This window comes from Tachypleus tridentatus, chromosome 13 (assembly GCF_004210375.1).
Source record: "Tachypleus tridentatus isolate NWPU-2018 chromosome 13, ASM421037v1, whole genome shotgun sequence".
Classification (NCBI taxonomy): Eukaryota; Metazoa; Arthropoda; class Merostomata; order Xiphosura; family Limulidae; genus Tachypleus; species Tachypleus tridentatus.
In genome coordinates, this window is record NC_134837.1 from 126,976,074 (window position 1) to 127,000,448 (window position 24,375).

The window sequence follows — 24,375 nt, forward strand, 5'->3', positions numbered from 1 at the left end:
TTTTTCATATTTCTCACTTTTATTAAAGATTTAAAAACTTCAGATTAACACTGGGAAACAGGAAACACATAACTATAATACAACATATTTATAACTTACAGGTACCACTGATGCTCCATTACTGTGCATACAAAAATATAACTTACAGGTACCACTGATGTTCCATTGTTCTGTATTAATCATTTATACCAAACTTTCACACTCTATATTACTTGATATCATAATAATATATTTTGATACTTACACAGTTCATAAATATTTCATACATTCTGCTTTACAAACAATATCAGTGCATGCCCTTTTGTGTTGAAAACAATTGTAGGTGCTATCTACATTAACATAGATTAAACAAAGACTTCTGGAAATGTTTTAGTTGTCATACAAAATGAAATTTTTTCAAATTAATTTAAAATGTTAAGAGTAAGTATGTAATGCTAAGCTTTCACTTTTTGGTGTCCCCTGCTGGGACAGTAATAAGTCTTCAGATTTACAATGATAAAAACAGGGATTTGATTCCCCTCGGTGGACACAGCAGATTGCCCAATGTGGTTTAGCTGTAAAAAAAAACACACACCTTTTGGCTTTAAAACTAACAATCACAAGCCTTACACCAAAAACCTTTCTGTAGAAAGAAAAAGTTCAAATAATCCTCTCAATCTATAACAGATCATTAAAATACTACCTTTAACACAAAGCTTTTCTTTAAAATATTACTTACTTACTGACAAACAATAATTCTTAGTCCCTGAAATTACTTCAAAGTTTCTAACCTACAAATCAAAAGGCATTAATCTTTACAATGTTAAAGTACTAAAACTTTAACCACACGACATTTAACCCTTATTAGGAACAAAGCTTAGAAAAGAACAATCAATATCTAAAAGCATAGTTAAAAAATCTGTTGTTTTAAAGGGTAAATAGAGTTTAAATTACAAAAATAATAGGTAGGCTGTATTTCAATACATTGTTGATTAAAGGCACATCAAAAATAAACCTTATACAATATGAAATATTGATTACAGTTATAAAAGATATGCTTTACTAGCGTAAAATAATGCTTAACAAGAACTGGTACGTCTAGATTTACTGAATTAGTAAGTTATGATCTTACAGTTGAACATAGCAAAAAAGGCACTTAGCAGGCATTCAGGATACTTCAAATAAATGTTGTATAGTTACATATTCAATGTCTTTTATACACTGATACTTGACACAGTCAATTGGTGAAGCTCCATAATCTCAGAAGTGAAGATAAATCAAACAAGTGTAACTTTCACAACTGTCTTGTGTTTTCCCAATTCTGGTATCCAGTATCTTTGTTTGTTCACAACAATACACAAATAAATATATTTGACTTTAATCCAGTAGTACTAGATTCTTGGGCACTGTTAAAAAAAAAAAATGAATTAAACGTAAAATATACAAGATTACAATAATATTCATGACAATAAACACATTACTATAAACCTAATAAAACACCATCACTTTCAACAGGTGGGTCTTTCTTCTTCAGGAGTACATACGGTAAACACAATGTTACTGTAAACCTAATAAAACACCATCACTTTCAACAGATGGGTCTTTCTTCTTCAGGAGTACGTACGGTAAACACAATGTTACTGTAAACCTAATAAAACACCATCACTTTCAACAGGTGAGTCTTTCTTCTTCAGGAGTACACACGGTAAACACAATGTTACTGTAAACCTAATAAAACACCATCACTTTCAACAGGTGGGTCTTTCTTCTTCAGGAGTACTACTGTAAACACATTGTTACTGTAAACCTAATAAAATCCTTGCACTTTTAATAGGTGGACTTTTCTTCTACCACGTGTGTTTTTGAAACATTCTGTACTCGTCAGAGCAATACTAGTATAAAACAAGAGAAATCCGTTCTCGTGACAACACTACTTTCCCAAGACAGATAGATCAACAACTAAGCTTTCTACCATGTTTAATTTTGAAACCTTCTGTACCAGTTAGAGCAGTCTTATCATAACAGGAATGGATGTTTCTGAAAAACAATTTAATATATTATTCATTAGAAATAAAATGCTTTTAAGCCTTTTGATGAACTTCCTTAAGTGAGGTGATATCAACTACATTTTTGTGACCTTTCTTGACATATACCAACAAGCAGATGGATAATTAATGAAAATTATTTACTATGTGTCATTTACATATGTCAAAAGAGATAAACAGTTTAGAGAAATTTTACTTAAAATAGTAGTACCTTATTTTTTATTCCTATTTCAATTAATTTTTGTTCTTTACTATGGATAGCAGTCACCTTCCCACAACTGTCTGCAGGCAGTGAAGAGTGATATAGATGTGAGCTTGAGTACCTACATCTCACTCTCCTAATTTCTATATCTACTGCTACTCTTATTTCTTATGTGAGACTGGTAAACGGATGTTAAGACTGATAGACGGTGTATCCCCACCACAATGTATGTCTAACTTTCTTTCACCTCCAAAATCTAGGGTACATTTTATAATCCTACACGATAGTTTGTACACTAGAGTTTCTTTAATTCATTTTTGTTTATTAAGTTTACTACAAGTACCTTATTTTACTGAAGAACATTATCATGTAATTACTAGTTACAAATAATTACTCAGAAGAAAATAATTCTCTGTTTCACGTATATTACAGTCTGTCCACAGAACATTCTGATATTAGTATGCTGGTCTCACTCTTGCTATGTAACAACTGATAAACAATGTTATCAAAAAATAAAAACAACAATTCACCTGAGCTGGCTTTGGGCAAGGATTTCTGTCGGAAAAATGGAGAGGCAGAAAATCTGTGGTGATGATGGTTTGGGAATGCCTCCAGAGGATCCTGTGTTAGTCAATGAAACGAAATGCTGTAAGAACAGAAATCTAAAAGAACCTTTATTACTAAGAAAGAAAAACAATACTGTTTTAGAGAAAAAAAACAAAACTAATCCACTATATCAGTGATTCTTAAACTGTTCTGCTACCCCTCATGGTACAAGGTGGTCATTGAAAGAGTTACACAAAAGAAAAGGGAAAGGACATTGAAAATTATGTTAAATGAAATGTCTTGTTTCAAGTGAACTCATAAAGTAATCTACAGAATTATACTGTAATTATTTCTTGAACCCAACTATAATATAATATAATAAACATAAAATATATTAATTAGGCTTTTTGTTTAAAACAATTTTTACAAAAGGAACAATAAATTACGTTAAGAAGTGAAACTTTATTTTTTTATATCATTCTAAGTAACACCCAGTGGCCTTACATGATTTATTTAAAAATATATCTAATTAAATTAAGAGTTGACATAACTTTAACCAACCACAGATAAACAGGTTCATAAACATTAGCAATGTTTTCTCGTAAACATACATTTAAAACATTATTTGCTATAAATTGAAAAATATCTGCTTAAAGTTAGTACACAAAGTAACTCAGAAGAAAGCCAACATAATCTTTCACAGTTCTGCTGACCTACATAGATTAGTTTGAAAGTTACAACTTAAAAGAAAGACATACCTTTCCTGTTTTTCGTAACAGTTTAGCTTGAATTAGAAGAAGTTTTGCTCTCTGGTGTTCATAACTGTAAATTAGTAAATGTACAACAAATAATAAGAGCTGACAAACACAGAAAGAAAAATATAAAACTGAAATACAAAAAGAACACATCTCTAAGTTCTGAAAACGTTCTGTAATAAAGGGTTGCCAATGTGCTTCTATAATATATTCTGTCCAGAACATTACATCCACACATTTAAAATGTATTTCATCCACAACGCTACCTCTACACTTTTATATTTCATCCAGAACGTTACCTCTACACATTTATAATATATTCTGTCCAGAACATTACCTCTACACATTTATATTTCATCCAGAACATTACCTCTACACATTTATATTTCATCCAGAACATTACCTCTACATATTTATTTATATTTCATCCAGAACATTAAATGTTAATGAAGTTGTAAATATAGGTAATTTTAATTTCAGGCATTTAAATTGAGAAATGATAAAGTAAAACTATGAAGGAGAAAGGTTTTTGTAAACTGTTCAAGATTGCTTCCTTTATTAATTAGTTGAGGAACTTGCTAGAAACAATATTGTTTTAGATTTATTGTTAATCAACTTCAAGTACAGAAATGATTGAGAGGGTTTAAACTGGAGAAGAAATGAGAGCAGATGATCATTGCTGTATCAGGTTTGATGATTTTCTGCACATGGAGATGAGAAATAATGATATTTTGGTTACAAATTTTAAAGGATGTGGTTTGGTTTGTTTTGAATTTCAAGCAAAACTACATGAGGGCTATCTATGCTAGCCGTCCCTAATTTAGCAGTGTAAGACTAGAGGGAACGAAGCTGGTCATCACCATCCATGCCAACTCTTGGGCTACTCTTTTACCAACAAATAGTGGGATTGACCGTCATATTATAACACTCCTACACTTGAAAGGGAGAGCATGTTTTGTGTGATGGAGATTCGAACCCGCAGCCCTCGAATTACGAGTCAAGAGCCTTAACTACCTAGACATGCCAGGCCTTAAAAGATATGACAAGAATCATCTGTTGTAAATTAGGCAGATGAGTTATTTGGAGACACTGATAAGATGTGGAAAATTGTTTAAAATAAATTTTTAAATATTCAACATAAACATGCTCCTTTTAGAAAGAAAAGTGTAGCTGCAAGTAAAAAGCCAGGTTGGCTCACAAAAAGTTCAAGAGATAAAGTTAAAGAAAAGCATCACAAATCCAAATTGAATGGTATGACAGGAGATTTAGAAGTTCAGAAAAGTTGGTGAAACAGGAAAGTAGGACATCAAAAAGAATGTATGAAAAATGTTGGCTAAAAATATAAAAATTAGCAGTAATATCATCTTCAAGTACATTAAGGGCAAACAAAGTGTTAGAATGGGGGTAGGATCATTGAGAGATGATAAAGGAAGGCTAGTATATGCTGATTATGAGATGCATGGGTTATTAAATTCTGCTTTTTCTTCAGTTTTTATTTACTAATGAAGACTTAAGCAGTTCTCCACATACTGAAGAGTTGATGAATGAAAATGAGATCAAACAAGATGACTGAATTAATTCTCAAGCTAGATAAGGAATTGTAAAGTTTAAGCAATAATAAGACTTCTGGGCCAAGGGTTTAGAAGGTTAAAGGTTGGATATGCAAGCTACTTACTACTGTTTTTTGTTAATCCTTGAATAATGGACAAGTAGCAAAGGATTGGAAGTTAGCCAAGGTGAAAACAGAAAATTCTAAAGTTTTTTAAGATTAGCTTAAATAATTAATAATAATTAAAAATTTTGACAATGTACAATGCAATATGAGAGTTTAACAAGAGCTGTACTTTTTCTAGTGATTTATGTATTACAATGGCTCCAATAGTGGTTAGACACAGTTCAAAGGGCAATAAAACAGCATAAATCAGTACAAATAGATGTATACTGATATGAATTTATAATTATTTAGGATAAACAAGTGTACAGTTTCATGTTACAATATGAACTTGTTCTAGAAATAAAAAATAGGGAGTAATTCAGATTCATTTCAATTTTTTTTTGGTGGTTACAAGGTCAGTCAAATTGACCAGCCATGTATAAAGTTAGGGTAGAGAAAATAACAGATATAATATGAAGTTTTACTTATAAAAAAAACTGTTTGAAACTTATTTAGAATATTTTTTACTTTATGCAATTAAAATATGAAACTTTTGAGATGAAGAAAAGTATTTTTAATCTTAACATAACTATTACTTGCACTTGGACTAGAAAAAACAACTACATATATTCATTTAAAAAACTGAATTTCTGTGAACGTATAGCTTTTAATGTTTACTAAACCTCTGCCAAACTCTGTGAATGACTATGATAATTCCTTATCACATACTGTATTAAAAGTTTTAGCATTAAAAATATATACTTGTATAAATGGTTGTGTTGAGAGGGTTAACATTACTTATAAATTTTATAATTCATAATTTTTTCCCCCCATTTCTGTATAGGCTCCTCACTTAATCCATCAATGTCCAAAGTTTGTGATAAGATGTGAGCAAACATTTACTTTTGTCACCTTAAATACAAGAATGTAATCCAAACCTGAAATTTTTATGATAGAGGTAAAATATACAACAATAAACCTTTGGATATTTTCATCACATTTCCATGATGACACAAAACAACGTCAAAAAACAAGTAGGAAAAATTTTGACCTAGCCTCTTGAAGAACTTTAACCCAGTCTTCACATTGCTTCTCACTTTGACAAAGAAATATGTGTTTCTTGTCCAGGTCTTCAGAAAAAGCTTTATAAAAAATTACAAAATATTACAATCCATACCTCTAACTGTTCATTTATAGTGAGAATAAACTGCTGGATATGAGCACAGAGAAACAGTTAATTTTCTAATAAAATATGCATTATCTATTAGAACCATCTTTTCATTATGCTCATTTCTTTGATTTATCTAGGTTTGGAAAACCACATTTAACATAAATAACCTTGAGCTTAGCTAGAGTACAAGATCTTAATCAATCATATTCAAAACATACAAGTTCTTAATATGATACATGATAGATTTTAATACCACTTCCATATTTAATGTGTACATAAAGCTTCTACAGAAAGAAAACATCTTTGAGCACATATCTCAAATAATTTTTTTTTTTTTTTTTTTGCAAATAAATGACTTCTATTTCTAGCGAAGAAAAGCAATATTCATCACTTGATGTTCTGGTTTACATCTTTATTAAGGGTTACAGCTAATGAAAAGGCATAGGTATAACTATAATTAGTTGACGAGATAAAAGTTGTTTATTTCTAAAATAAATAAAACACTTGTCTCCACTGCACGACTTCAGAAAGAAAAAACAACAATATTGCATACTTCCTTTGCCCAAGTGAAAAATAAATCACCTAATTTATCCTAATTTTCCATTCTAGCTTTATTTTACAATGATAATCATGCTTCTAATCAAATGTACAATTTTAGTAATGTAATCACTTACTTATGGAAAAGCAAAAAGGAAGGTCATTCTGAGTTTCACGTTCCACTTTACACTGTTCTATAACAAAAAGTCCTGCTGGCTATTGAGAAAAGATATTCTGCTAATTTACTAAATATACAGACGCACACCAAAAAGCCTTGTAAGTTTTTAGGAAATACATTTGGTTAGTTTACTAAATATGTACTTATTGTGTTGAATAAAACATAAAAAAATATTCAAATAAAATAATTTTATGACATTTCTTCAGGAAGATAATTATCTAAGTAAAACCAAATTACAAGCTATTTCTTCAGGAAGATAATTATCTAAGTAAAAACAAATTACAAGCTATTTCTTCAGGAAGATAATTATCTAAGTAAAAACAAATTACAAGCTATTTCTTCAGGAAGATAATTATCTAAGTAAAACCACATTACAAGCTATTTCTTCAGGAAGATAATTATCTAAGTAAAAACAAATTACAAGCTATTTCTTCAGGAAGATAATTATCTAAGTAAAAACAAATTACAAGCTATTTCTTCAGGAAGATAATTATCTAAGTAAAACCACATTACAAGCTATTTCTTCAGGAAGATAATTATCTAAGTAATTAACAAATTACAAGCTATTTCTTTAGGAAGATAATTATCTAAGTAAAAACAAATTACAAGCTATTTCTTCAGGAAGATAATTATCTAAGTAAAAAACAAATTACAAGCTATTTCTTCAAGAAGATAATTATCTAAGTAAAAAACAAATTACAAGCTATTTCTTCAGGAAGATAATTATCTAAGTAAAAACAAATTACAAGCTATTTCTTCAGCAAGATAATTATCTAAGTAAAAACAAATTACAAGCTATTTCTTCAGGAAGATAATTATCTAAGCAAAAAACAAATTACAAGCTATTTCTTCAGGAAGATAATTATCTAAGTAAAACCAAATTACAAGCTATTTCTTCAGGAAGATAATTAACTAAGTAAAACCACATTACAAGCTATTTCTTCAGGAAGATAATTATCTAAGTAAAACCAAATTACAAGCTATTTCTTCAGGAAGATAATTATCTAAATAATAACAAATTACATGCTATTTCTTCAGGAAGATAATTATCTAAGTAAAAAACAAATTACAAGCTATTTCTTCAGGAAGATAATTATCTAAGTAAAAACAAATTACAAGCTATTTCTTCAGGAAGATAATTTTCTAAGTAAAAACAAATTACATGCTATTTCTTCAGGAAAATAATTATCTACGTAAAAACAAATTACAAGCTATTTCTTCAGGAAGATAATTATCTAAGTAAAACAAATTACAAGCTATTTCTTCAGGAAGATAATTATCTAAGTAAAAACAAATTACAAGCTATTTCTTCAGGAAGATAATTATCTAAGTAAAAACAAATTACAAGCTATTTCTTCAGGAAGATAATTATCTAAGTAAACAAATTATAAGCTATTTCTTCAGGAAGATAATTATCTAAGTAAAAACAAATTACAAGCTATTTCTTCAGGAAGATAATTATCTAAGTAAAAACAAATTACAAGCTATTTCTTCAGGAAGATAATTATCTAAGCAAAAAACAAATTACAAGCTATTTCTTCAGGAAGATAATTATCTAAGTAAAACCACATTACAAGCTATTTCTTCAGGAAGATAATTATCTAAGTAAAACCAAATTACAAGCTATTTCTTCAGGAAGATAATTATCTAAGTAAAAACAAATTACAAGCTATTTCTTCAGGAAGATAATTTTCTAAGTAAAAACAAATTACATGCTCTTTCTTCAGGAAGATAATTATCTAAGTAAAAAACAAATTACAAGCTATTTCTTCAGGAAGATAATTATCTAAGTAAAAACAAATTACAAGCTATTTCTTCAGGAAGATAATTTTCTAAGTAAAAACAAATTACAAGCTATTTCTTCAGGAAAATAATTATCTACGTAAAAACAAATTACAAGCTATTTCTTCAGGAAGATAATTATCTAAGTAAAAACAAATTAGAAGCTATTTCTTCAGGAAGATAATTATCTAAGTAAAAACAAATTACAAGCTATTTCTTCAGGAAGATAATTATCTAAGTAAAACAAATTATAAGCTATTTCTTCAGGAAGATAATTATCTAAGTAAAAACAAATTACAAGCTATTTCTTCAGGAAGATAATTATCTAAGTAAAAACAAATTATAAGCTATTTCTTCAGGAAGATAATTATCTAAGTAAAACCAAATTACAAGCTATTTCTTCAGGAAGATAATTATCTAAGTAAAACCAAATTACAAGCTATTTCTTCAGGAAGATAATTACCTGAGTAAAACCAAATTATAAGCTATTTCTTCAGGAAGATAATTATCTAAGTAAAACCAAATTACAAGCTATTTCTTCAGGAAGATAATTACCTAAGTAAAACCAAATTATAAGCTATTTCTTCAGGAAGATAATTATCTAAGTAAAACCAAATTACAAGCTAGCACATAAATTAAATAGTGTCAACAATGTTTAAGGTTCAAGTAATCACTACTGTGGCAGTTCACTTGTTAAAAAATTTAATTTTCTCAATATGTAAAGATTCACTTCATGAGCAAAACATGAAGATAATTATCTAAGTAAAACAAATTACAAGCTATTTCTTCAGGAAGATAATTTTCTAAGTAAAACAAATTACAAGCTATTTCTTCAGGAAAATAATTATCTAACGTAAAACAAATTACAAGCTATTTCTTCAATAAGATAATTATCTAAGTAAAAACAAATTATAAGCTATTTCTTCAGGAAGATAATTATCTAAGTAAAAACAAATTACAAGCTATTTCTTCAGGAAGATAATTATCTAAGTAAAAACAAATTATAAGCTATTTCTTCAGGAAGATAATTATCTAAGTAAAACCAAATTACAAGCTATTTCTTCAGGAAGATAATTATCTAAGTAAAACCAAATTATAAGCTATTTCTTCAGGAAGATAATTATCTAAGTAAAACCAAATTACAAGCTATTTCTTCAGGAAGATAATTACCTAAGTAAAACCAAATTATAAGCTATTTCTTCAGGAAGATAATTATCTAAGTAAAAAACAAATTACAAGCTATTTCTTCAGGAAGATAATTATCTAAGTAAAACCACATTACAAGCTATTTCTTCAGGAAGATAATTAACTAAGTAAAACCACATTACAAGCTATTTCTTCAGGAAGATAATTATCTAAGTAAAACCAAATTACAAGCTATTTCTTCAGGAAGATAATTATCTAAATAATAACAAATCACATGCTATTTCTTCAGGAAGATAATTATCTAAGTAAAAAACAAATTACAAGCTATTTCTTCAGGAAGATAATTATCTAAGTAAAAACAAATTACAAGCTATTTCTTCAGGAAGATAATTATCTAAGTAAACAAATTATAAGCTATTTCTTCAGGAAGATAATTATCTAAGTAAAAACAAATTACAAGCTATTTCTTCAGGAAGATAATTATCTAAGCAAAAAACAAATTACAAGCTATTTCTTCAGGAAGATAATTATCTAAGTAAAACCACATTACAAGCTATTTCTTCAGGAAGATAATTATCTAAGTAAAACCAAATTACAAGCTATTTCTTCAGGAAGATAATTATCTAAGTAAAAACAAATTACAAGCTATTTCTTCAGGAAGATAATTTTCTAAGTAAAAACAAATTACATGCTCTTTCTTCAGGAAGATAATTATCTAAGTAAAAAACAAATTACAAGCTATTTCTTCAGGAAGATAATTATCTAAGTAAAAACAAATTACAAGCTATTTCTTCAGGAAGATAATTTTCTAAGTAAAAACAAATTAGAAGCTATTTCTTCAGGAAGACAATTATCTAAGTAAAAACAAATTACAAGCTATTTCTTCAGGAAGATAATTATCTAAGTAAAAACAAATTATAAGCTATTTCTTCAAGAAGATAATTATCCAAGTAAAAACAAATTACAAGCTATTTCTTCAGGAAGATAATTAAGTAAAAACAAATTACAAGCTATTTCTTCAGGAAGATAATTCTCTAAGTAAAAACAAATTACATGCTATTTCTTCAGGAAAATAATTATCTACGTAAAAACAAATTACAAGCTATTTCTTCAGGAAGATAATTATCTAAGTAAAACAAATTACAAGCTATTTCTTCAGGAAGATAATTATCTAAGTAAAAACAAATTACAAGCTATTTCTTCAGGAAGATAATTATCTAAGTAAAAACAAATTACAAGCTATTTCTTCAGGAAGATAATTATCTAAGTAAACAAATTATAAGCTATTTCTTCAGGAAGATAATTATCTAAGTAAAAACAAATTACAAGCTATTTCTTCAGGAAGATAATTATCTAAGTAAAAACAAATTACAAGCTATTTCTTCAGGAAGATAATTATCTAAGCAAAAAACAAATTACAAGCTATTTCTTCAGGAAGATAATTATCTAAGTAAAACCACATTACAAGCTATTTCTTCAGGAAGATAATTATCTAAGTAAAACCAAATTACAAGCTATTTCTTCAGGAAGATAATTATCTAAGTAAAAACAAATTACAAGCTATTTCTTCAGGAAGATAATTTTCTAAGTAAAAACAAATTACATGCTCTTTCTTCAGGAAGATAATTATCTAAGTAAAAAACAAATTACAAGCTATTTCTTCAGGAAGATAATTATCTAAGTAAAAACAAATTAGAAGCTATTTCTTCAGGAAGATAATTATCTAAGTAAAAACAAATTACAAGCTATTTCTTCAAGAAGATAATTATCTAAGTAAAAACAAATTATAAGCTATTTCTTCAGGAAGATAATTATCTAAGTAAAAACAAATTACAAGCTATTTCTTCAGGAAGATAATTATCTAAGTAAAAACAAATTATAAGCTATTTCTTCAGGAAGATAATTATCTAAGTAAAACCAAATTACAAGCTATTTCTTCAGGAAGATAATTATCTAAGTAAAACCAAATTACAAGCTATTTCTTCAGGAAGATAATTACCTGAGTAAAACCAAATTATAAGCTATTTCTTCAGGAAGATAATTATCTAAGTAAAACCAAATTACAAGCTATTTCTTCAGGAAGATAATTACCTAAGTAAAACCAAATTATAAGCTATTTCTTCAGGAAGATAATTATCTAAGTAAAACCAAATTACAAGCTAGCACATAAATTAAATAGTGTCAACAATGTTTAAGGTTCAAGTAATCACTACTGTGGCAGTTCACTTGTTAAAAAATTTAATTTTCTCAATATGTAAAGATTCACTTCATGAGCAAAACATGAAGATAATTATCTAAGTAAAAACAAATTACAAGCTATTTCTTCAGGAAGATAATTTTCTAAGTAAAAACAAATTACAAGCTATTTCTTCAGGAAAATAATTATCTAAGTAAAAACAAATTATAAGCTATTTCTTCAGGAAGATAATTATCTAAGTAAAAACAAATTACAAGCTATTTCTTCAGGAAGATAATTATCTAAGTAAAAACAAATTATAAGCTATTTCTTCAGGAAGATAATTATCTAAGTAAAACCAAATTACAAGCTATTTCTTCAGGAAGATAATTATCTAAGTAAAACCAAATTATAAGCTATTTCTTCAGGAAGATAATTATCTAAGTAAAACCAAATTACAAGCTATTTCTTCAGGAAGATAATTACCTAAGTAAAACCAAATTATAAGCTATTTCTTCAGGAAGATAATTATCTAAGTAAAAAACAAATTACAAGCTATTTCTTCAGGAAGATAATTATCTAAGTAAAAAACAAATTACAAGCTATTTCTTCAGGAAGATAATTATCTAAGTAAAACCACATTACAAGCTATTTCTTCAGGAAGATAATTAACTAAGTAAAACCACATTACAAGCTATTTCTTCAGGAAGATAATTATCTAAGTAAAACCAAATTACAAGCTATTTCTTCAGGAAGATAATTATCTAAATAATAACAAATCACATGCTATTTCTTCAGGAAGATAATTATCTAAGTAAAAACAAATTACAAGCTATTTCTTCAGGAAGATAATTATCTAAGTAAAACAAATTACAAGCTATTTCTTCAGGAAGATAATTATCTAAGTAAACAAATTATAAGCTATTTCTTCAGGAAGATAATTATCTAAGTAAAACAAATTACAAGCTATTTCTTCAGGAAGATAATTATCTAAGCAAAAAACAAATTACAAGCTATTTCTTCAGGAAGATAATTATCTAAGTAAAACCACATTACAAGCTATTTCTTCAGGAAGATAATTATCTAAGTAAAACCAAATTACAAGCTATTTCTTCAGGAAGATAATTATCTAAGTAAAAACAAATTACAAGCTATTTCTTCAGGAAGATAATTTTCTAAGTAAAACAAATTACATGCTCTTTCTTCAGGAAGATAATTATCTAAGTAAAAAACAAATTACAAGCTATTTCTTCAGGAAGATAATTATCTAAGTAAAACAAATTAGAAGCTATTTCTTCAGGAAGATAATTTTCTAAGTAAAACAAATTAGAAGCTATTTCTTCAGGAAGATAATTATCTAAGTAAAACAAATTACAAGCTATTTCTTCAGGAAGATAATTATCTAAGTAAAAACAAATTATAAGCTATTTCTTCAGGAAGATAATTATCCAAGTAAAAACAAATTACAAGCTATTTCTTCAGGAAGATAATTATCTAAGTAAAAACAAATTACAAGCTATTTCTTCAGGAAGATAATTTTCTAAGTAAAAAACAAATTACATGCTATTTCTTCAGGAAAATAATTATCTCACGTAAAACAAATTACAAGCTATTTCTTCAGGAAGATAATTATCTAAGTAAAACAAATTACAAGCTATTTCTTCAGGAAGATAATTATCTAAGTAAAAACAAATTACAAGCTATTTCTTCAGGAAGATAATTATCTAGGTAAAAACAAATTACAAGCTATTTCTTCAGGAAGATAATTATCTAAGTAAACAAATTATAAGCTATTTCTTCAGGAAGATAATTATCTAAGTAAAAACAAATTACAAGCTATTTCTTCAGGAAGATAATTATCTAAGTAAAAACAAATTACAAGCTATTTCTTCAGGAAGATAATTATCTCAGCAAAAAACAAATTACAAGCTATTTCTTCAGGAAGATAATTATCTAAGTAAAACCAAATTACAAGCTATTTCTTCAGGAAGATAATTATCTAAGTAAAACCAAATTACAAGCTATTTCTTCAGGAAGATAATTATCTAAGTAAAACAAATTACAAGCTATTTCTTCAGGAAGATAATTTTCTAAGTAAAACAAATTACATGCTATTTCTTCAGGAAGATAATTATCTAAGTAAAACAAATTAGAAGCTATTTCTTCAGGAAGATAATTATCTAAGTAAAAACAAATTACAAGCTATTTCTTCAGGAAGATAATTATCTAAGTAAAAACAAATTATAAGCTATTTCTTCAGGAAGATAATTATCTAAGTAAAAACAAATTACAAGCTATTTCTTCAGGAAGATAATTACCTAAGTAAAACCAAATTATAAGCTATTTCTTCAGGAAGATAATTATCTAAGTAAAAACAAATTACAAGCTATTTCTTCAGGAAGATAATTACCTAAGTAAAACCAAATTATAAGCTATTTCTTCAGGAAGATAATTATCTAAGTAAAACCAAATTACAAGCTAGCACATAAATTAAATAGTGTCAACAATGTTTAAGGTTCAAGTAATCACTACTGTGGCAGTTCACTTGTTAAAAAATTTAATTTTCTCAATATGTAAAGATTCACTTCATGAGCAAAACATGAAGATAATTATCTAAGTAAAAACAAATTACAAGCTATTTCTTCAGGAAGATAATTTTCTAAGTAAAAACAAATTACAAGCTATTTCTTCAGGAAAATAATTATCTACGTAAAAACAAATTACAAGCTATTTCTTCAATAAGATAATTATCTAAGTAAAAACAAATTATAAGCTATTTCTTCAGGAAGATAATTATCTAAGTAAAAACAAATTACAAGCTATTTCTTCAGGAAGATAATTATCTAAGTAAAAACAAATTATAAGCTATTTCTTCAGGAAGATAATTACCTAAGTAAAACCAAATTATAAGCTATTTCTTCAGGAAGATAATTATCTAAGTAAAAACAAATTACAAGCTATTTCTTCAGGAAGATAATTATCTAAGTAAAAACAAATTATAAGCTATTTCTTCAGGAAGATAATTATCTAAGTAAAACCAAATTACAAGCTATTTCTTCAGGAAGATAATTATCTAAGTAAAACCAAATTATAAGCTATTTCTTCAGGAAGATAATTATCTAAGTAAAACCAAATTACAAGCTATTTCTTCAGGAAGATAATTACCTAAGTAAAACCAAATTATAAGCTATTTCTTCAGGAAGATAATTATCTAAGTAAAAACAAATTACAAGCTATTTCTTCAGGAAGATAATTATCTAAGTAAAACCACATTACAAGCTATTTCTTCAGGAAGATAATTAACTAAGTAAAACCACATTACAAGCTATTTCTTCAGGAAGATAATTATCTAAGTAAAACCAAATTACAAGCTATTTCTTCAGGAAGATAATTATCTAAATAATAACAAATCACATGCTATTTCTTCAGGAAGATAATTATCTAAGTAAAAAACAAATTACAAGCTATTTCTTCAGGAAGATAATTATCTAAGTAAAAACAAATTACAAGCTATTTCTTCAGGAAGATAATTATCTAAGTAAACAAATTATAAGCTATTTCTTCAGGAAGATAATTATCTAAGTAAAAACAAATTACAAGCTATTTCTTCAGGAAGATAATTATCTAAGCAAAAAACAAATTACAAGCTATTTCTTCAGGAAGATAATTATCTAAGTAAAACCACATTACAAGCTATTTCTTCAGGAAGATAATTATCTAAGTAAAACCAAATTACAAGCTATTTCTTCAGGAAGATAATTATCTAAGTAAAAACAAATTACAAGCTATTTCTTCAGGAAGATAATTTTCTAAGTAAAAACAAATTACATGCTCTTTCTTCAGGAAGATAATTATCTAAGTAAAAAACAAATTACAAGCTATTTCTTCAGGAAGATAATTATCTAAGTAAAAACAAATTAGAAGCTATTTCTTCAGGAAGATAATTTTCTAAGTAAAAACAAATTAGAAGCTATTTCTTCAGGAAGATAATTATCTAAGTAAAAACAAATTACAAGCTATTTCTTCAGGAAGATAATTATCTAAGTAAAAACAAATTATAAGCTATTTCTTCAGGAAGATAATTATCCAAGTAAAAACAAATTACAAGCTATTTCTTCAGGAAGATAATTATCTAAGTAAAAACAAATTACAAGCTATTTCTTCAGGAAGATAATTTTCTAAGTAAAAACAAATTACATGCTATTTCTTCAGGAAAATAATTATCTACGTAAAAACAAATTACAAGCTATTTCTTCAGGAAGATAATTATCTAAGTAAAACAAATTACAAGCTATTTCTTCAGGAAGATAATTATCTAAGTAAAAACAAATTACAAGCTATTTCTTCAGGAAGATAATTATCTAGGTAAAAACAAATTACAAGCTATTTCTTCAGGAAGATAATTATCTAAGTAAACAAATTATAAGCTATTTCTTCAGGAAGATAATTATCTAAGTAAAAACAAATTACAAGCTATTTCTTCAGGAAGATAATTATCTAAGTAAAAACAAATTACAAGCTATTTCTTCAGGAAGATAATTATCTAAGCAAAAAACAAATTACAAGCTATTTCTTCAGGAAGATAATTATCTAAGTAAAACCACATTACAAGCTATTTCTTCAGGAAGATAATTATCTAAGTAAAACCAAATTACAAGCTATTTCTTCAGGAAGATAATTATCTAAGTAAAAACAAATTACAAGCTATTTCTTCAGGAAGATAATTTTCTAAGTAAAAACAAATTACATGCTCTTTCTTCAGGAAGATAATTATCTAAGTAAAAAACAAATTACAAGCTATTTCTTCAGGAAGATAATTATCTAAGTAAAACAAATTACAAGCTATTTCTTCAGGAAGATAATTTTCTAAGTAAAAACAAATTACAAGCTATTTCTTCAGGAAAATAATTATCTACGTAAAAACAAATTACAAGCTATTTCTTCAGGAAGATAATTATCTAAGTAAAAACAAATTAGAAGCTATTTCTTCAGGAAGATAATTATCTAAGTAAAAACAAATTACAAGCTATTTCTTCAGGAAGATAATTATCTAAGTAAAAACAAATTATAAGCTATTTCTTCAGGAAGATAATTATCTAAGTAAAAACAAATTACAAGCTATTTCTTCAGGAAGATAATTACCTAAGTAAAACCAAATTATAAGCTATTTCTTCAGGAAGATAATTATCTAAGTAAAAACAAATTACAAGCTATTTCTTCAGGAAGATAATTACCTAAGTAAAACCAAATTATAAGCTATTTCTTCAGGAAGATAATTATCTAAGTAAAACCAAATTACAAGCTAGCACATAAATTAAATAGTGTCAACAATGTTTAAGGTTCAAGTAATCACTACTGTGGCAGTTCACTTGTTAAAAAATTTAATTTTCTCAATATGTAAAGATTCACTTCATGAGCAAAACATGAAGATAATTATCTAAGTAAAAACAAATTACAAGCTATTTCTTCAGGAAGATAATTTTCTAAGTAAAAACAAATTACAAGCTATTTCTTCAGGAAAATAATTATCTACGTAAAAACAAATTACAAGCTATTTCTTCAATAAGATAATTATCTAAGTAAAAACAAATTATAAGCTATTTCTTCAGGAAGATAATTATCTAAGTAAAAACAAATTACAAGCTATTTCTTCAGGAAGATAATTATCTAAGTAAAAACAAATTATAAGCTATTTCTTCAGGAAGATAATTATCTAAGTAAAACCAAATTACAAGCTATTTCTTCAGGAAGATAATTATCTAAGTAAAACCAAATTACAAGCTAGCACATAAATTAAATAGTGTCAACAATGTTTAAGGTTCAAGTAATCACTACTGTGGCAGTTTACTTGTTAAAAAATTTAATTTTCTCAATATGTAAAGATTCGCTTCATGAGCAAAACACTGCTTGTTTATTCATTCACTGCAATTTTTTTGACACAAAACATTATAAACCTTTTCTTGCTAGTAGTAAAATTACACACTAATAAGTGTGGCATAATATTACTGCACAGATAATTTATTATGGTGTAATCCACTTCCTAACCTCCTTTTCAATAACAGCACCAAACTCATTCACTCTGAAGTAAAACAGCAAGTTTCCTTTCAGTTTGAACCATCTTTCTTTGTAACCTGAAAACAAAAACAAATAAACTTATGAACAATGTTTCAGGTACATATATTTACTTTTTAAGTGCAATAGATATGAAATGATACAAGATCCAAAAGTGACTTTCTACAGACATCCGTAGCAAGTTTACCTTGACATTAAACATGAACTTACTTTTGAAATGATAGATTTATTAATTGTATAAAACAGTACAAAAAAAACAAATATCTTATTCTCATGGTGCAATACAGTTTACCACTAAATATTTGTGAAATACTCTTTCAACTGTTGTCTGTCATTACTTATAATTCCTTCAGATTGTTTGGTCATCTTTAGGTCCTCATACTCTTCACATAAGCCCATATAGCCTCAAGAATGTACTTGTTGTGGCTTTGTATGGGATAATCTGTGGTCATAGACATTCCTTAAGTTTTTTTTACAACTGAGATATTGTTTCACAATCTCTGTTGTAGCCTGGGCTTGGGAAAACTGTTCTGCTGGAAAACGAATCTCCATCTGACAAGTCGCATTTCAGAGATAATGGCACAATGAATCAGAAATTGATGTTACAATGGATCATAATCCAAGTGTAGTTGTCAGCAGTTACGACATCATTAATTTTTGTGTTGACCATTAATATCAGTGGCTGGGCCACAGCCCTTTCCACTGTGTTTTTTTGTGTCAACCACTAATACCAGTTGCTGGGACATGGCTCTTTCCATTGTGCATTTATGCAAGCATTGATACATTACATATAACAGTGTTTCTCTTCTGCCATCAAAAAGACTATCATTGACTAATGCCAAAGAATTTGAACTTGGATTCATCTCCAAAGAACAAATGTATCCAGATTTTCTCATTACACTACCAGAAGTTTGATGTCCACTTCAACCTTTTGGTTTAGATACTTCTTCTTGGAAGTTGTGTTTGAGCAATTACACATCCATTAGGACCATTCTGTGCTAACAGATATTATCTTACTGTCTAGGGATAACATTCAAACCTGTATTTACATCAACATCCTTACTCAACCATCATCTACCTCATAAAGTACATATCCTGAGTTACTAACATCATTTTTGGAGAGTTTCATTTTTCTATATTGCCCATTTTTATTAACAGTGCCAATCACATGAATATTCTTTAGAGTGTTGCTCACAACTCCTATTAAAATATGGAGTTTTCCAGCAATTATTAAATGAAGTACACTTTATCTTCTGTAGAGTGTGTTGTGTTGCACTTCAGTCCTAGTTGTCATAACTTGGACTACAGAGCAGAATGACAGCCTGTACCTTTAAAGGCTTTATGCTGGTATGATACTCTGTGATTAGTTGAATAACAACCAATCACAGAATAAATTATAGGTGTACCAACACATAAATATACTCTGGTAAAATTACAATTTTGGTATAATAAATTGGAGACATTCTACAGTATTTGTCCCTTAGTATTTATGTGACAGAAAAACTAAACCAAATGTAAAAATTATCACTGTAACCATATACAGTTCTATAGAAAACATGAAATTATTACAACATCTTTAACTTCTGCCTTACTTCAGATAAGTGTTGTTATTTGTGTGATCATACAATGTGTAGAATTTAACAGCTATGAGTTGGAATTAACCTTACTGACAATTTGCACTACACATAACACTTGTTTACCAAATTTGTAAAACCTGAAATATGTAGGAATAACAAAAAAAAAATTCTGGCAGTTCAGAAAATGTTCAGTATGAAATCAAATTTTGATACTTTGTTTCCCAAAATCTTGTTGCAATATTAGAGAAATTATGGATAAAACCATGTTCAAATTGTTGTTTGTTTGTTTTGAATTTTGCACAAAGCTACACAAGGACTGTCTGCACTAGCCATCCCTAATTTAGCAGTGTAAGACTAGAGGGAAGGCAGATAGTCATCACCACCCACCGCCAACTCTTGGGATACGTTTTCACCAATGAATAGTGGGATTGACCATCACATTATAACACCTTCATGGCTGAAAGGACGAGCATGTTTGGAGTGACGGGGATTTGAACCCACGACTCTCAGATTATGGGTCAAGCACCTTAAACACTCGGCCATGCCAGGCCTTCGTGTTCAGATACCTGTGGCAAGTCTGTGGACTTATAACAAGCATGTTTAGAAACTTGTAGTGGGTATAGCACAGATAGCCCATTATGGTTAAATATGAAAAAAAAAATCAAATACTACACTCATGATGGACACCCTAAGGCAGGTGTTTTAACTCAAGAAATACTGATCTGGTCCCAATAAATATATTAAAGCCTTGAATTATCAAATGAGAAATGATACGTTAGAAAAAATTATTGATAATTATCAATACTTCACAACCAATATGGTGATACAATCTGTCAAAAACTGGCATAGGGAAATACCATATAACAAAATATCAGTTACACTAAACTAGCATATAGGGAACAGCAAGTTTGTGGAATCTCTAAAGCCTGTGATGATAAATATACAAAAATACATATTCTTGCCCTGCTGTGCTTTTAATAATGCAAGACTGTCTTGAACTAATTTTTGTTGAAGCTATTTTGGAATAAGCTTCAAACAAAATAATTAAATTGACTTCAAAAGAAAAAAGAAATGCAACAACAGTTTTTTTAACCTCAGCTACAACATTGTGAAGTTTACTAAACGTGTGTTAACAAACTTCCCATACTCTCACTTTATTTTTTTATGGACCTCACTACAACTAAAAAAATGTTGGATATTAATATCAATAATAACAACTAATTTTTTATCAGTTTCATCTATGAATATAGTTTTATGATTTAGCATCTCACTGAAACTGATGTGAACATAATTTTGTTCAAACAAGTTACCAAACTAAAAATGTCTTCACTCAAGTCAAACATGTAAATACAGACAGTTAAGACCTTTTAAAAAGTTTGAAATCCTATGAGCTTCTTTTAATTCTAAAATATTTTATTTATATTCAAACTAAAAAAGCCTACATTATTCTGCACATTCTCTATGTCTTAATAGTAATTGTGGAATGTTGACAAATATGTGGCAAGGTAATTCATTAAGATTTCACCAACCTAGCCTATCACCTTTTACACTGTTATTTTTAATTACACTTTATTACTAATAGTTTCGTATTGACTTTACTTACTGATTATAAGTACTACTTTGTTATAAGTTACAGCTTTTACAAATTACAGTAAGAATGGATATTTGTAAAACACGTACATAGTTTGAAACACTGTTGTAATTCAGACATTTCATAACAGTGATCTAATTTCTAAACTTTGTACCTGTTTAAAAACTATTCTTCCAACCTTACTAATTTGTAAAGGAATAAAATTTATTAATATTATGTATTTCACATTCCAGTGATGAAAAATGTAATGAATAAAAGAATTTTTCTCTCCATCAAATAAAAACAGTTTATCTGTTTCAAAATAATATAAATGCTTCACGCACAAGACTTATCCTATCACATAGTTCTTAATAAAAAATATCATTAGACTCGGTAATCAATGGTCGAAAAACTGAAATGAAAGCAAACACCTACTATCTCTAAATCCGCGAACTTTATGATTGAGGCGTCCTTCTTTATCTACTTTTCCTAAAGCTAATGCGAAGATTTCTTTATCATTGAATCTCATAGTTATGAAAATAAAAAAAAATTATGTATTTTACGTTGTCACAGCTATTTATGCAGTAACTCCACAAATCTTACTAAATTACTAATGTTAAAAAATATAAAACTATCTTACGATAAATACTATCACCATACTTTCAACAATGTCTACAGAAGTGTCCTCTTACAGAGGACAGCATAGTATTAAATTGTAAAGAAAAATTGTTAACTAAATAACATTTCAATTTATATAAACTCAAGATAATGCGAAAAAATGAAACACTTAAACAAATTTTGATATGGTTTGTCTATTTACTGTAAAGTACAAACCAAAACAATGGGCTGTGTGCATGTGCTTTGTCCACCGCGATATCGAAACCCGATTTTTAGCGCTATAAGCTCAATAACATAAGGCTACCCAGGAAGTTTTCAAGTGATATTTTAAAACCTACAAATGAAACTATAAAAATGTATTTCAATGCAAAAAACTAAAATATACGGTAGTTTGTTATGAATATTGCCCGAAGCTAAACGAGAGCTATCTGCGCTATCCATCCCTAATTTACCGGCTAGTCATCACCGCTCACTGCCAGCTCTTGGGCTATACTTTTATTAACGAATAGTGGGAATAATTAAACATTATAATGCCCACACAGATGAAAGGGTGAGCATCTTTGATGAGAAGAAGATTCAAGCACTTTGACACCTGGTCATTACCGATGGTCTCGAATTCGACTAAACACTAATAGTCTTCACTTCTGGGAATTCAATGAAAACCTATGTCCCTTCAAAAAGCCTAATGCGTACGTTCTTTCCTCATAAAGTTAAAGACTGATATCATGTGGATGATAAAAACACCACGAATTTCAAGATTTAATAATTTTTAGTTTAAGATTGTTATTTTTCAAAACATCTAATGGCGTTTATCTAATATAAAAAAGTTACAATTCAAAGTGAAGAAATGTTTAAAAGAATATCAAAGTGACAGGATTTTCAAGATAAAAACACTTAAAACAAATGGAGTATATCTTTTCTGTAGAAAAAAACCATTAAAATCATGAGTTTCTTTGTTTGAAACTAAACACAAAGCAACACAACGGGCTACTTCTCCAATACGGGTAAAAAACGTGGTTTCGAGCGTAGTTAGTCCGGAAACGTGTTAATCCGCCACAGAAGGACAAAAAAACATAAGAATTAAACATTAATAAAATACAGACTATATATTTTAAATTGATTTTTAATATGTAAATATAATCTAAGAGTCGCGAATTCGAATCCCCGTTGCACCTTTCACGCCCTTTCAGCCGTGGAGCGTTATAATGTAACGGTCAATCCCACTATTCGTTGGCAAAAGAGTAGCCCAAGAGTTGGCGGTGGGTGGTGATGACACTAGTCTTATACTGCTAAATTAGGGACGTCTAGCGCAGATAGCTCTCGTGTAGCTTCGCGCGAAATTCAAAACAAACAATTAACTGATGTGTCAATTTTCCTGGAAAATACTTGACATTTCTGGGTGTCTTTTTGAATTATTAAAATCGCGAAATTCAAAAACAAACAAACAATATGCGAATAGGATTGTATTTTCATTACAAAATATTAAAATTTCGGACATTTAACAACTACCCACCGCCAACTCTTAGGCTACTCTTTTACCAACGAATAATGGGATTGACGGTCACATTATGTCACCCTCAAGGCTCAAAGAACGAATATTTTAAAAGACTCTAACGCCCTAACCACCTGGACAGACCGGGTTCTAAGTGGTAAAAAGAGTTCACGAGCAAATGTCCACGTTTTGTGGACGTTCCATACATTCATCATGTAGTTTAATAAATATCCGTTGTTATTAAAGAAGTACTGTTTATTCTCTGGCGAAACTGATGCTCCACCCCAACTGTAAACTCAACTTCGTTAACGTAAATTTGTAAGAAGCACTGTGATTGGTGGCTTAACGTAAATCGAACAATAAAGTAAACAACAGTTTAGATACGTTGTAACAAAGTTACAGGGTGTAGCTGATTATACTGTTTACTTTTCATTAAGCTCTAAGAAACTTCAGAGAACGAAGATTTATCACTTGTTGAAGTCTAAGCCTACAGCTTACAGTCAACTATCTAAAAAAAGGAAATGCGTCAATATATGCCTGTAAACGTTATTGTTGTCACTGCCGTATTTTCCTCACACGTGCAGCTCTTGGAATCATAATGTTATGGAGATAAGTATTTTATGAAAAAAATAAGTAATAATAACGATTTATCAGTCATTTACTTGCTCTAATTTAGAGTTCGAAATCAATGCCAGACACTTCACTAGGGGACCGCTGATTCTATGAAAGTGCAGAAGTACGCGGATTATTTTGTTGCAATTTGAACATATAAACCGAAAGACTGATAGATCACTGTCAATGGTTTGGTAGTTTACTTCGAAACGTTTTAATTACGCGACTGAGTGTTGGAATAGTCTAGAAGTTGAAGGAAGATA

The 24,375-nt window shown here is 28.5% G+C and overlaps 1 protein-coding gene across 5 annotated transcripts; it reads right to left on the minus strand.

Annotated features, from left to right (window-relative positions):
- LOC143236693 (pleckstrin homology domain-containing family J member 1-like) lies at positions 1-22,277 on the minus strand. 5 transcript variants are annotated; one of them, XR_013019659.1, is made up of 8 exons: positions 21,826-22,082; positions 18,217-18,302; positions 7,027-7,105; positions 6,233-6,323; positions 3,531-3,594; positions 2,757-2,847; positions 1,112-1,385; positions 1-554 (listed from the first exon to the last, which is right to left on the minus strand). XR_013019659.1 is itself a non-coding variant. In XM_076475108.1 (7 exons), the coding sequence occupies exons 1-7, from the start codon at positions 22,244-22,246 to the stop codon at positions 1,982-1,984; spliced, it is 468 nt and encodes a 155-aa protein (XP_076331223.1). In that variant the 5' UTR covers positions 22,247-22,277; the 3' UTR covers positions 1-1,981. The 5 variants fall into 5 exon arrangements, 3 of the variants coding, with proteins under 3 accessions (XP_076331223.1, XP_076331222.1, XP_076331221.1); XR_013019658.1 differs by lacking the exons at positions 1-554; positions 1,112-1,385 and adding exons at positions 1,392-1,627; positions 1,787-2,016; XM_076475108.1 differs by lacking the exon at positions 21,826-22,082 and adding an exon at positions 22,225-22,277 and having other exon boundaries at positions 1-2,016.
- Positions 22,278-24,375: the final 2,098 nt, after the last annotated feature.